Raw genomic sequence first — 14,301 nt, forward strand, 5'->3', positions numbered from 1 at the left:
TTGCAATGAAAATTCTATCTTCTACTTAACAGAAAATTAGTTTATCTATTATGTTTTAATATTATGTAATCGTACTAAAAAATACGTATTGGATGTAGTGATTAAAGAGAAGAGGCCTTTATATTTCAGCTGGATTCATAAATGGTTTTAACTGATTGTCTATATTACTATATGTATTTTTATGTTTATCGACCATTCCAACATGGCGCCTATATTCCTCAACAACTCCTATTGCACATGCACGCCTGCAAAAATTGAAGTTTGTCCTCCTACGGACGCCGTCTGTGAGTTTCGTTCATTGGTGGAGGTAGAGGATAGACCATGGCGACGAGGGTGAGTGCTTGATAGTTATGTTAAAGCCCGGCAGTGCAAATTGGCTGGGGCGAAGAGGTTTTCTGCAATGGAAAATGTGATCCAGAGCAATGCGGGGAAGCTCTTCTAAATATCATAGAAAATGTGCTGTGCCAGGAATCACAGTAATGCACGATGGTCTGCTTGAAAGATCAAATTGAGCACAGCCAGTACCAAGGTTAATACAGAGGACGGGCACTGTCTAAATAATACCATAGCTTCGAAGTGGCATCGCTAGCGTAAAGGCTCTAGCCATTGCTGACGTTCGAACAAACACTTTGTGTTGTGAGCAACATACGTCTAAATGAACCATAAAGAAATTAATTTATTTCAAGTCCTAACTGGCAGATCATGTCCTGTAACATTTGAGGAGAAACACACAAGGTTTCAAAGAGCCAAGTCCACCGACGCATACAGTGTTTAGTTGGCGAGTTTTGCACAGTAAGTGAACATATACGAGATTCAGTCAATAGTTGGAAGAGAGGTTGAATGTATAGAGAGACGAAACTGTGACTGTATGGATGGGTGCACTAATAAGCGAGAGTTATGCCAAGGCTAGCATCAGCCAGAAATAGGTATAATCATTCCATGGATGTCATGTTGTGCCCCAAATTAATATCATTACGTCAGTATCAGTACTATGCCCGTTATACGCCATCATCCCACTGGCATCTGCATGGTACGACTTATCAGTAGTATACCAAAGGCAGCATTATGTTAAAAAGTGGATGTCATCAAACCACTTGCATCAGTTAACACTCACCGAAGTTATTCCAAACTATAGTGATCTCATAGACTACATGCAGGGCACAAGTCGAGCACACCCACTGTTTTATTATATGGTGGACGCCTCTTCCTGCCAAATAGTTGGGCCCCACAGAATGATCCCGAACTCACCTTGGTGTAACTTTCAGCCACCATGACACATTCAGCAGCACCTGTACGTTGGCTGCTTTTATTTCGAGCAGCAACGTGCAGGGGGCATTCATATTGGAAACTCCAGCTGGGCCAATAACAAAGACCAAAGTCAAGAGGCCATTAAGCTTTCTTTAGGTTAACATCCTGGATGGGAGCCATCACACCTACCTGCAAATGCAATAGAGGGTAAGCAAAGGCTCACAGCTTAATATGTACGTAAGAGAGTCATGCTTTTGACTTTGTTCAGGTCCTGTATATAAGACAAAATGCATGCACTGTAAGAACTTCAAATGTGTGGGTCTGTCCCAGTATTCACACAAATAACTCAAATACCACTGTTTTATTTTATTTCTTTTATAGCGCTGCTCATTACAATCCAGGGCGTTGGAGCACTTTACATCACACATACACATTGACAATCAATCTTATGTGTGTGAATCAATGTACAGAATGTGTTAAATAAGATAGTGAGGGTTATAAGGTGTAGGAGTCACATAGCCTTCATAGATCACTCTTCTATATTAGAAGGATTACAATTTATGAACTGCATGTAACAAAAGGATCTCTGTGTTAAAAGCAGTAACCTCCTTCCCATCAACATAAAACACAAATCTGTCAACTGTGTCACATGATGTGCTTTGCAGGAGAGATATTAACCCTCTAGCTTACTTTGATTCAAAACTGAGACTAGACGAAACCCCGATATCGCCAGCAAGAGCATTAACCTCCAGAGTTATCTTACCATTATTATTATTCCCTGAGATTTACTGGACACACACAGATCTATGCAGCAGGTGCCTAAACCCCATAGGATTTTATAAAATGCAGACTTTGCTGCCTACTGCATCATTGGCAGAAGCATGCAGGGTTAAAATGATTTCTTACATCAATGATACACAGGTGCTTTTTACCTGTGAAAAGGGGGTAGACTTTGAGGGTGAGAAGATCAGAATATGCCTCTCCAGGGCATTCAATTGGCTGATGAAGAATCAATTGAAGTGTAATCCTGAGAAACCAAAGATTATCTTTCTTGGTTCCCCCTCTCGGAAGATTGGAGACTCTGGTGGCCTGGGGACATGTCACCACCACCCTCGGCTCAAAACATGGTCAAAGATCTGGGCATCTCCATTGATAGCTCTCTTAATGAATGCAGTCATTCATTAAATTTACCAGAACCGATTTACTGCCACGTTTCTCCTTGTCGACAATTTCTTTTGTGGCAGAGATAAAAAACAAGCATTGGCATAGCCAATAGATCTCGCCTTTGGGACTTTATAAGTATTTAGCCATGCAACAGTTGATGTTGCACCAATGATATTGTGCTACAAAACTAAATACTTATTAGGTCCCAAAAGCGAGACCTATTGGCTACGGGGGCATTGCGTTCCGCTACAGGGTGAGTCCAGGGTGTGCTTGTAGGGGTGAGTGCTGAGGGGTTCTGTGGAGAGTGAGTGCAGGGAATGTCTGCATGAGTCCCTATACCATTGTCCGTGTACATGTGCCTATGCGTGAGTGCAGAGATGAGTGCAGGGGGTGGCTTGGTGCAGGAGGGCTCTTATGCGTGTGTGAGTAGTGGGTGAAAACAGTGGTGCCTAACTAACTGCAGGGAGTGCCTGTAGTGGGTGAGTGCATCGGGACAGTTCAGGGGTGCCTGTGTTTGTGTGTATGCCTGTCAGTGTAAAGGGTGCCTCCAGTGGGTGAATGCAGGGGGCGCCTATAGGTGTTGAGTGCCTATAGGAGTTGAGTGCCAAAGGTTCTCCCACAAGATGAGTGCAGAGGTTTCTTGTGTGAGTGCAGGCAGTGCCTGTAGTGTGTGAAAGGTGTGGATCTCTATAGTGACTGCAGAGGTGCCTGTGTGAGTGCTGGAAGAGAGTGTGTTCGCGCGCACCATGAGAGGTAAGAGTTTAGTGGGGAGTGTGCCTGTGTTGTGTAGAGTGCACCACATTAAATCCCAGACCTACGGGTAATGCTAATGCTGGTTCAGATTGGGCACAAAGTCTTTTTCGAAGGTTTAGCTCACGCACAGTCTTTTTGACAGAATGCTTGGTTCTTGTGTTGAGAGAACACAAAAGAAATGCATAAAAGAAATGCTGCGCTGCCGCAAAATAAAATAAAAAACAAACACAAGTGGTGACGCGAGTTGTGTGCACGTGGTGGGAAAAAGTGCTCTGCACGTCGCGCGCCTGTGTGCGCGTTCTAGGAAACTTGTCGCCTGCAAGCCTGTGGTGGGCAGCACTTTTGAAACCCGCTTACTGAATGTCTCACTGATTTTGCATCAGAGTTGCATAATTTTTTTTGCCAGACCCCTCAACGCAAAATATTAAATGTTAAATATTGCAATTCACTCAAATGTACTGCTAAACATGTGGGAGGTCATTAGATCTGATGTCACTTCCTGTGATGTCCCTTTCTGTGAGTTCATGGGTTGTGATTCCACTTTGTGTGATGAAGTGCGATGTCACGGGCAGTGATGTCTCTTGCATACTCCCTAACTTGGTTAGTCCAACCCAATCTATTTTGTTTTAGGTCTTGTGACCTGAATACATGAATTGATATCTTCTAGCAGTACATTAATTAAGGCCGTCGCCACCCCACTGCACTAATCTGTATCGCGAACAGTGGGTGCCTCAGTGATCTCCTGGAGTATAAGACTCAATGGCCACATGCAGTACTGCAGACACAGTATGCATCCCTGGCCAAAGACACTAATGAACAACAATTGCACTGGACAGTAATGCCATATGTTCTTGAGGGCAGAATATGTATTCATTGTACATTATTGGCCCCAGTCATGTGCCTCAAGTGCCAAACAGTAATGTGAACCAGTGGCTCATTGAACCTCAGCAGTACTGTGCACGATTGCCTCCAGTTTATAATATTAATAAATGGCCTAGGACAGTAATATCATCTGTGGGCTCAGGTATGAGGATGTATCAGTAGACCCTGGTGACAACAAGCGTCAATGAGCCAGGCCTGAATGCCCCAGACATTATTTGCCAGAGGCCCCTGAACATTATGTTCACAAGTAGCCCCTGTCGTTAATCAGTATAATTGCCCCTTGCCAGTAACATGGGTCAGTTGCTGGAAGTAGTAACTAACAGCAATGGTCCCAGACAGGTCCTGATTCAGTGCACAGCCAGAAACTAGCATCAATGCTCCTAGGCTCTAATATACAACAATGGGTCTGCTGTATGTATATATTAGTGGTCCGAGGCAATGCATGCATTACTGGCCTATGATACAAATTAATATCGGTGTTTGGAGGCCATGTGTGGGTTGTCGCTATGAATGCAGTATTGGCCACATTCAGTGCATAAATCAGAGGTCCCACATGTTGAATGTAATAGTTTTCACAAGCAGTACATGCATCCACGATCCCAAGCAGTTCCTTATTTGCGGGCCATAAACAAAATGGTCAGAAGCAGTGCCTACATCAGTGATCCCAGGGACTACCTGCATCTGTAGTCCTAGGCCGTCCATATTAATGGCAACACGCATCAGTCAAGTGGAAAAATAGCATGAAGTAAAGGGTTTGATGCAAACGCTCTTGGCACATAGCAATGCTCGGCAGATAAATAGAACATTTAAGCTACACCTAGCTGTGTCAATACCCTGGTCAAATGGTGACCTTGATTCAACGCATCCTCTAAACTACATATCCTTATGTGGGCCTGAAAAGGCAAGTTAACTGAAGTTCTAAAAGCAGAATGGAAGGACTTGTAAAATGGCAGAACTGAAGTTCACATATGTATTCACTTGTTAAGAAACAGCCCTTGAACCGAAGTTCTATATTTTAGTCCAGCTAAGTGTACGGGCACATATATTGGCTCACTGTTGGCATAATGGGCATATTCCCGCTCATTAACTCAATCAGCAGCATCTTGTAGGTTGATAGAATTATGGGAAATATCTTTTCCATCAATTGTTGTATTGCTACTTCCCGCATTATAAGGGCATTAGTAAGTGTTACAGGAGGGGATTGGAGGAGGTTTCAGTATTCACCCTGTGAACTGACCACACACAGGCAGACAGTTAATGAACAGGGCAAAAATAATCATAAAGTTGTTACTAGTCCTGCAGGGCTAGTAACTTAAAAAATCTACTCGACCTAACTGTAATGCACCTGACCTCTTTCTCTGAAAGCAGAGTAAATGTGACAAGTTAACTAGATTTAAATGCATTTTTGTTGTTCATTCACTTTGTAAGCAATAAAGATGCCTTTAAATGTTGCTAACTTTTCACATTTGCTCTGCTTTCAAAGGCAGAGGTCAAAACTAAGTTTGTCTTCCTACTCGCCGGAAGGGGTGAGTAGGATCTAAAAATAGCTCGTCCTAATTAAATCTGTCTCTCAAATCCGAGCGGGCGTGTGGATTTTTCGAGCCCTGAAGAGGCAACAACCTAGCACTATCAAAAATACTGTTGTAAAGAATATTCCTATCTTCTATCCCCATATACTAAGGAGGTTCCAAAAGGAGCCAGCTAAATCCCATGTATCTATATCACCATGAGCCTGCATGCCACTCTCATGTAACCTTTTTATTGCCTCCCTGACTGATGTAGACGAATCAGGAACTTATGTGCAACAAGATGCACCCACAATTTTACAGACGATCCTTTCTCGGCCAGCATTATGTAAGGATCGTCAGGGGCTTGGGATTTAATAAAATATCTACTTGCTGATGGGGCAGGTTGCTTCATAATTCTACTTGTCCTGTAACAAAATCCACTTGTTCCGTTTGTGCCATGTAATGCGGCGAGAAATTACGGCAGCAATCTCATTATATAAGAGTTCTGATAAAGCCTCTCTTATTATGCCAGGGCTCGTACCATAGAATACTAGCAATTCCCTTATGTTGCTACATTTCTGCAGGTCTACATACTGGGGCTGAACTTAGTGGTAAGCAATAGTTTGAGGGTTGGAATGCCCTTTTGAGTTTGTGCAAACCTACTTACTTGCATGTTTTCAGGGTTTTCACCAACTATTTTCTAATCTTTTCCCGTATTAAAAAAGTTTGGAAGTTTACTCCTGACATCGGCAGACGTAAAACTTCCTCGGGGTTGGGAAAAAAAGTGGTTGGAGGAAAAGTGACCTTGAAACATTCAGAGTTTCACATGAGCAAATCTACACATGCACGTTTGCTCATGCTAAAATGCAGTTCACAAATATTTTCTAGGAGTACTATTTCTTGGCCTACTTCTGTAAATTCTGTATATATGCACTTAATGCAAGTATTTATACCATGGATGCACTTTTGAGACTTTGTTTAATAATTGGGCCTCTAATTAGGCCTGACGTTAACCACGACCTTTTGAGTTTAATACAATTATGTCTCTCTCTCTTCTTCCTTCTCTCGGTCTATCAGCTGGCTTCACTGTGAGTGGCAGTATTCTGCTCTTTAACAAGAAGCATATTGGCACACAAAGAAGATTTGTACAGTGCCTGGAACTGCTGTGGCAATGTGTGCTTTTTGAGACCAAAAACTATTTTTGCTTTTGCCAATTCTGGTTAGAATGGTGAGGGCCCTGCAGCTCCCACACAATAAGGTGTTAGAAAAACCATGCCTAAACAAGTCACGCATTGACAAAACCAGAAGCATGACCACCAATTTCATACCTACTGGCTTTGCCAATGCTTGTTTATTTTTGTTTCCCCACAATCATATTTTAACTGGTTACACTGATTTTACATTATGAATATTTTTGGAAAATATAAGCAACCTGTTACTAAATGATGCTGCAAAGATATGGTACCTACAATCGTACAGTAGTTTATCACAATGTTTTTTGTGAACATTTTATTTTGAAAGCAATCATCACTGTTGCTGTCTAGCTTCTGCAAAAATGTTCATATAATCAGAGAGCATTCTGGGAGCATTATACATAGCCTCATATTACTAAACTTTGAAAACGTATGTACACGTTTATACTGCACCCACCGTCAGTAGTTCAGGCAGAGCTAACAACATTTACTTTTAGTGCTCACCCTAATAATAAAGGCTTTACATTAGTGAACCATAAATACAAGTTTGAACAGCATTAACACATGAACACACATATTACCTTAATTGTAGACAATGCCCTTCCTTGATCCATAATGTGGTACTCTAGACTGGCAGCCAAAGGGTTTGTGCTGTAGGGGGTTGGGCCTACTTGTTCCAAGGACAAAATACACATGAAAACTTGTTGCCCTTGACCCTAAACAATATCTCCTAGGCGTCGGGCTATAGGAATGCCACATCCCTTAGGACCATTCTATTTTAAAAGGGAAACAAGCCTCACCACCTTCAACTCTACTGTTATATTTTCAGTAATTCCTGTTGTCTCATGCACAGTAGCTTCCAGTAGTCATGCCAGTCTAAATATAGCTAGAGAATTGATATTCGGGCCGCACCAGCGTAAGAAAACCTTTAATACATCACCTACCACTTTTGAGGTAGTATCATTTTGGTTGATATTTCCTTTACCCCTAGGTATGTCTGATCCTTTTGATCCCTTGTTAATTTCCTTCATAGTTATAACAGACACAGTAGGCATTATAAACCCAAGGTCACAACAACCCTCCCACACCCCACTTTACTGGATGCCAAGTGAAGGCTTTATCCCCACTATTAAAGTAATCAAGAGTCACCTACATGAAAGGGAAAAGTTACATTGTTGTTGCTATCTCAAAAGTCATAGTTCAATTCTCACTATTTCCCACTGTGGAGATACCATTACTTTTAATGCAAATGCTCTCAGACACATTGTTCCTTCTTAGTTTTAAGAATGGTACATTTTCATTATCCTGTTTCAGCAAAGAAATGGAAGCAGTTCCATTGTTATGACCCTAAAACAAAGGAGTGAAAACTCTGGTTAGGGGGAACGTTGCATTGAGCTTGATCACTTGGGTGCAATTTCCCCTTTCCAAAATATGTGTGGTATTGTAGATATAAAGATGGGGAAAAGTCCTGGTGCTAGAGCGCGACACCACCAAAACCTTAAAATCTGTTGTTCTGTTTTAGGAATTGCCACAGGTAGAACATAGCAGGACGCTTCAAAAGGAAGAGATATTTGTAGAAGGGGCATACCCTTCATCTACAAAGAATGGAAATTTCAAGCATATCCAGCATTCTCCTTTATTTAAGACTTGGTGAGCGTGACAAAGAAATTATGACATATGTCCTCCCTATGAGCCATTTCTTCATGGGCTAGAGTATATGGGGTGATGCTTGCAGAGGGTGTAGGCACAGCCAGGTGTATGGTATATTTAATCTCTAGGAAATATAGCAGACCCATTATAAGCAGCAACAAGCAAAACAACACACTTGGGAGACCCATTTTAGAGTGATACCACCTCTTTCTCTTAATCCTAAGGGCAGAATATGTCTCATCCATTTTCTTTTTTCTTTTAACAGAATGGCCAAGTAAGTTTGCTACAAACTATGTCTATGGGAAAATAGAATTGCCAGTTGCACTATATGTCCATTGTTCACAATATGTACGTAATACGACCAAAACATAATAGATCAGTAAACAAGCACAGAACAATACAACCACAATATATAGAATTTGGAAGAGCAATATTCTCCAAAAGTTTCATAGGGCCATAGAGGTCCCCTAGAGGTGCTCCTTTTCTTCCAAAGAGACCTATATTCGAAACAGTGAGGGGGCAGCCCTCAAATCAGTCAGTACTTCAAAGGGTAAGGCACATATTTAGGAGTGTTCAAAGTTCCTCAACTCAGAGGCAGTCCTTTAAAGTTGGCAGCCATGACCACCCAAGGATTTCCTTTCACAAGAAGGGATGATATTCATTCTCTTTTATTTCAGCCGATGAGGTCTGAGGTTATACTGAGGAGTGTCTCTCGTTGTGGTGATGTCTTTTGATATTTTTTAGGCAATATCTCCAGTGGGTCCCATGTTCTTTGTAGTATGAAAATGATTTTACCAGTGTTTAGTGGAATTTGCTCATCCTCAATCAGTTCTCCACTGCCAAACAGTTTTTGTTTGGGCAAACTTTGTTTCTTCTCTCCCAAAGTGTCCAAGCATGTGAACATCATAAGGCAAAGGAATTGGAAATCTTTGGATGTGACTGTCATGGATCAAGTTTCTGTGGCCGTCACACCGAGCACCAGTCTGTTTGGTTAGGAGGACATTCACAGGGACCTGCCAGCACGGCTACAGTCCAGAAGTCCTTTGAAAATTCTTCGTCAGGACCCACTTTGTTAATTCCTTAAAGTAGTCTAGCAACATAGCATATTCAATTTCTTGGGCCTAGGCACACCCCAAATGCTGGCAAGGCAACCCATCACTACCTCATAGGTTGACAACTTAATGCTTTAATTTACAACAGCTCTCATGAAAAGAGTTAATTTAGCTATTTCTATCATTTTCACAGTCTGTGCATTTCTTTGCTCAGGGATTTGACAAATATCTGGGAAATATTTTGTGAATGAGACCATTTCCATTCTGCTCCAAAGGACATGAACATGATGGGTGAGGTGGGTTGCGTCAAATCTGGAGACTTCTTTCAAAGAGGCTTGGGGTTTGGGGATTGACTCAAACCATTCTAAGAAAATGATGAGAGACTTGAATCACTTGAGTCTGGTCAGTACATGCAATACTGCACATCTCTATCGATGCTTTCATAACCTGCTTGGAGACGAATGGGGGGGGAGGGCAGGGTTTGGGTGACTTTGCTATCTTTCTTTCTACTAGCATTGTAGTCAAGATACTTATTGTGTACTAACTTGGACAATTCTTCATTAATGAAATTGTGTGTATGCATTGCTTCTTTGTCCAGAATTTCGTGAGCCTCTGGAAGTACTTCGGAGCCTTTTGGCGCCCAGTTCGGTGCAAGACGGCACATAGTCCCTTTTCCTCCTTGGGAATTGTATTTCTGAGTCCTCTAGTTGCGAAAATATTTTGTTCATGAGTAACTGTTAAAAGCTAGGGAAGGGAACCTCTGCAAGGCAAGGAGTCCCCTTTTTGTGCTGAATGTGTAGGTGCGGGTCTGAAAGGAGGTGGAGAAAGGGATTCTGTAGGATAGGACGACAAAGCTTTACTTTGGGATGGGGTTGCCAAAGGCTGATGAGGAAGACCTCGGAGAGGTGATGAAGGATCTTGAGTAAGACCTGCCAGTTGAGAGGCAGGAGTGAGTGGAGGTATTGGAAAGGGTTGCTCCAGGAATAACAATACCTGGGGCATTGGAGCCCACAGGTGGAACATTAGTAGGACTGTTTGCTTGATTTATGGGTCCTGTCCCTCCCCGTGTTCTGCATGGTAGCGAGAAGGTCTACGACTTAACATCTCCTCCAGTAAAGGGACATGCAGTGCCATTTCTCTGTGGCACCGCAGTTGGGCCACCCTTGCACTCACGTCCACATTTCTCAGCTACAAGAAGCCAGTGATCCAGCTGGCCAAAGGAAATTCAGTCTCATATGAACAACTCTACACCACGATACTCACCATAATTCATAAATCTAACTCTAGGCCCATAAATGTCTGAGACATGAATTGACCAACTGAATCATATATGACCTAATTAATCAAACACTTTATATACATTTAATTAAGTCAAATCATAGGCAATGGATTAACTAATGGTAACTCAAATGAAACAAACAAGACCTGCTTGATATTTCAAAATCTATTTTATTAACTTTAATTGTCAAGCAAAGAGCAATTTTAAGAAATTAATTATTTTATTTGCGTTTTAATTAGCAGCATTATTTTATTAGAAAGGCACATTTGACTGTCAGCTCAAAGCAAAATCAGCATGAGAAATGCTTAAACATTTAGGAAATCCTTTCCCTAAACCCTATTTCCCTAACTTAACTAAAGAAAAAACTAAAGGGAAAAAGTAAAGTTCAGAATATCTTAAGTGAGTCAAAAGTCCAACAGCATCTCTGGAGCACAGGAACGAGCCAACAATGCTCTTTGCAAGGGGGCAATTTTTATACCTTTTCTCTATCTAAAACTAACTAAAAGAATACAAATAACCGACCAACACGAAGCATGATTGGTCGAGAAATGTCACTCCATGAAGTCATTCGCCTTTCACATTGTAAGAATCAAGAGCGGCATTGTCCTTTGACTAAGAGTGTCACAGGCTCTTCCGAAGCTTGCAACATTTAATAAAAATGTTCGTTGCTTCCTCTGTCCAAGCTTTTCCGCCAATACACATCCTGTTTTTGGCAATAAAAGTTTATACAATGATTATCTCAGTGCTCCGCACAGCCTTGCTTCCGCGTGTGTTTTTCAAAGAATTATGAAGAAAATATTTTCTTTTCATTCACTGCTGTGCAAGGCCCAACTCGACAGGACTTCGGACATCCATTTTAGAAATAGGCCACAGGCCTCTTTTAGCATGACTCTAGTATGCAAGGAAACACAAGACATCAATTAATTCGAGAAATTATAATTATTCTGTTACCCACCCCCTTGACTAATACCCATTAGTCTATGTTATCTAGCATAATGCACAAAAGACAAACAAAACACTGTCACATGAAAGACAAGACATAAACAAAAGCACATTTAAGAGAAAGCACATGCTATTATTTAAAAGGGCCACAGTTAATGTTTGACAAAAAAAAAACCAAGGTAAATATATTATTAAAAACGTATTGACAAACCTGATAAAAGCAGTTATAATTAGTCCCACATGTTCGTGTAGGTGCACACTATTCTAGGTTGAATCGGTACAAAAACATGCAACACTCGTTAGTGAATTAAAAATTATGGGAGTTTAAATCAGCGTACTGAATCTAAACTTATCTCCAAAGTCCGCTTCATCACCAGCAAAATCGCGTTCCCTGGGAACATTACCTGTCCCATTTCCAACTTCCCCATTACTGCTAACCTCTGGGCCTGAAATACGGGTCTGTAACTGGTAGAAGAGATTCCTGCCTTTCCGGACTTGAACATGATGACCATGGAATCCCCTAAACTACAAAGGCTGTTTTGCCATAGTTTTTACATGAAGACCCTTAGAATGAGAGGTTTGTCTTGGTGTCTAAGCTACACTAGGTGTTGTTGGTGGCCGCTGGTTGCAGTCGAGCAGTGGCGCAGATAAGGGGAATCCCCTCACCTAAGATGACCATTGTCTCATTATATTTATGCGGAATGCCATCTTAGATGAGGGGATTCTTCTCCCCTAGAATGACCATTGCATCCCAACTTTGATGCAGCTAACATTATGTGTTCCTTTAGAATCAGTGGTGTTCGCCGGCCATAGAATCTCCACATTTAACACAACTCTACTATCATGATCTTTGATAAGAGGATTCCCTTTGAAATCTTATATGGTGTGCTGGCTGGGCCCGGTTTAAAAGAGATGCATAGCAAAAGGTAGATAAAGAGAATTCATTATCACTGGTGTCAGTTAGCTTCTTACTTGCTCAGGTGGTGTCACAAAAGAGGTGCTACAGCGTTTACGATACTGAATCTACAGTAAAACTGTAAATATCCATGTACTGTCGTGGACTCATTCAGACTGTGAAGGGCACATGATAAAGGCTTGTTAAAGGCAATTGCTCAATTGCTCGAAGATAGCTAAACAAAAAACAGCAAATGTGCGAAGAGGGTCTACCCAAAGCCACTCTCTGTATTCGTTTTATTGCTAATATAAACTTCAAAGAGCCAGACCTTGAAGAAACTCCTACAAACAAAAGCTAAAAAAATGGCATGGATGCAAGCTACCCAGATGTTCACCACTATCTTCTTTTCAAATATTTACTTACATTTTATCAACTAGATTTGAGTATTTTTTCAAATTTACACTTCATAGATCAATAACCATAATAAAGGACTGTAGACAACCAATGTGCAATACAATTGTCATTAGTAGTGTGCTTTTGCAAAAAAAGCGTTGCTTGAAGGGGTGAACAAAAAGATTCAGCTAGCCAGAAAATATTGGGAGTTTTTGACATGAGAAGTTGATGTAGTTGAAGGCTGTGTGTGTCTGCAAAGCAGATGCTTAACAGCCTGCCTGACAGATGGTGAGCACTTGAGATTGTACATTTAAATGTTAAATGCAGACGACAGAGGGGTTTTATGGTGTTTTCCTGTAGGGGACGAAGACTTTAGAGTATATCCAAATATGAGGCAGGAATAGTATACTATGGCAGGCATGTTGATACAGTATGCACTATGTAGCATGTCCTGAGTTAGCGTCTAAATAAATAGCTTTGATAAGAAGGCGGATTACTAAATAAGTATATAGGCTAGTTTGACAGCCAGCATTTTACAGCAGCCAGTATCTAGCAGCTTAATTATCTCAGCTGTCATCCTTTGTTCCGTGGGCTTTTTATAAACTGTGACTGGTGCATAATGATAGCAGGCCACTAGTGATGGATGCCCAATCCTGGACAACTTGTAGCGCGGGCATTATGGAAACAAATGTCTTTTGCCTGCTGCTGTTGGTAAGTTCTATAGATTGCATCTGGTGGATGGCTTGTGGTAGTAGCGTCCGCAAAGACAGCCTCTGATAAAACAGAGTAGTGCAGCATCACTTCATTCTTATGAGGCCAGTTCGGGCTAACCTGCTGCCATGTGTGGGTTTCTGCTTCTGGAATGTCAGAAATTGATCTAAGGAGATCCACAATGTGTGGAAAAGACTGGTGTTTTCCTAACTTTGGAAGCTTCCTGATGAGCTACCAACCAAGTAAATAATACCACATAAAAGATAAACTAAGTCAATCAATCTGGCACGCATCATTGCAGGTCTGGCAGCATGTATAGTCTTTCCATAGTTTCTATTTGCCTTATAAACTGCCCTTTCCTTTGTCATGTGTATACTTGGATTAACATTTTGGTGATTTTATATTATTTGTAGAGTCAAGATGCACAACAGGAGTCTTATGCTGATGTTTATGGGAAACAATTTGTGAAAGCGTGTTGACAGATGTATTGTCACTAAAAGTACAACACTGTGCTCAGCACTTCTCCATGCATCCTAATCTTGCCCCAATCTCATAGGGTAGTAGAGTATCCACATGTCTTTCAGGATCTGCAATATTTCCTCCATCCCTACCCATCACTAATGGCTTGTCA

General features: G+C 41.4%; 1 protein-coding gene across 1 annotated transcript in view; it reads left to right on the plus strand.

Annotated features, from left to right (window-relative positions):
- Positions 1-238: 238 nt before the first annotated feature.
- Positions 239-14,301, plus strand: part of APOOL (apolipoprotein O like) — a 233,422-nt gene continuing 219,359 nt past the window's right edge. Inside the window, exon 1 of the mRNA XM_086918770.1 lies at positions 239-333. Coding sequence (XP_086774896.1) covers positions 322-333 — 12 coding nt within the window. The 5' untranslated portion in view covers positions 239-321. The remainder of the gene's footprint in view (positions 334-14,301) is intronic.

Source organism: Lissotriton vulgaris, chromosome 4_1 (genome assembly GCF_964263255.1).
Source record: "Lissotriton vulgaris chromosome 4_1, aLisVul1.2, whole genome shotgun sequence".
Lineage (NCBI taxonomy): Eukaryota > Metazoa > Chordata > Amphibia > Caudata > Salamandridae > Lissotriton > Lissotriton vulgaris.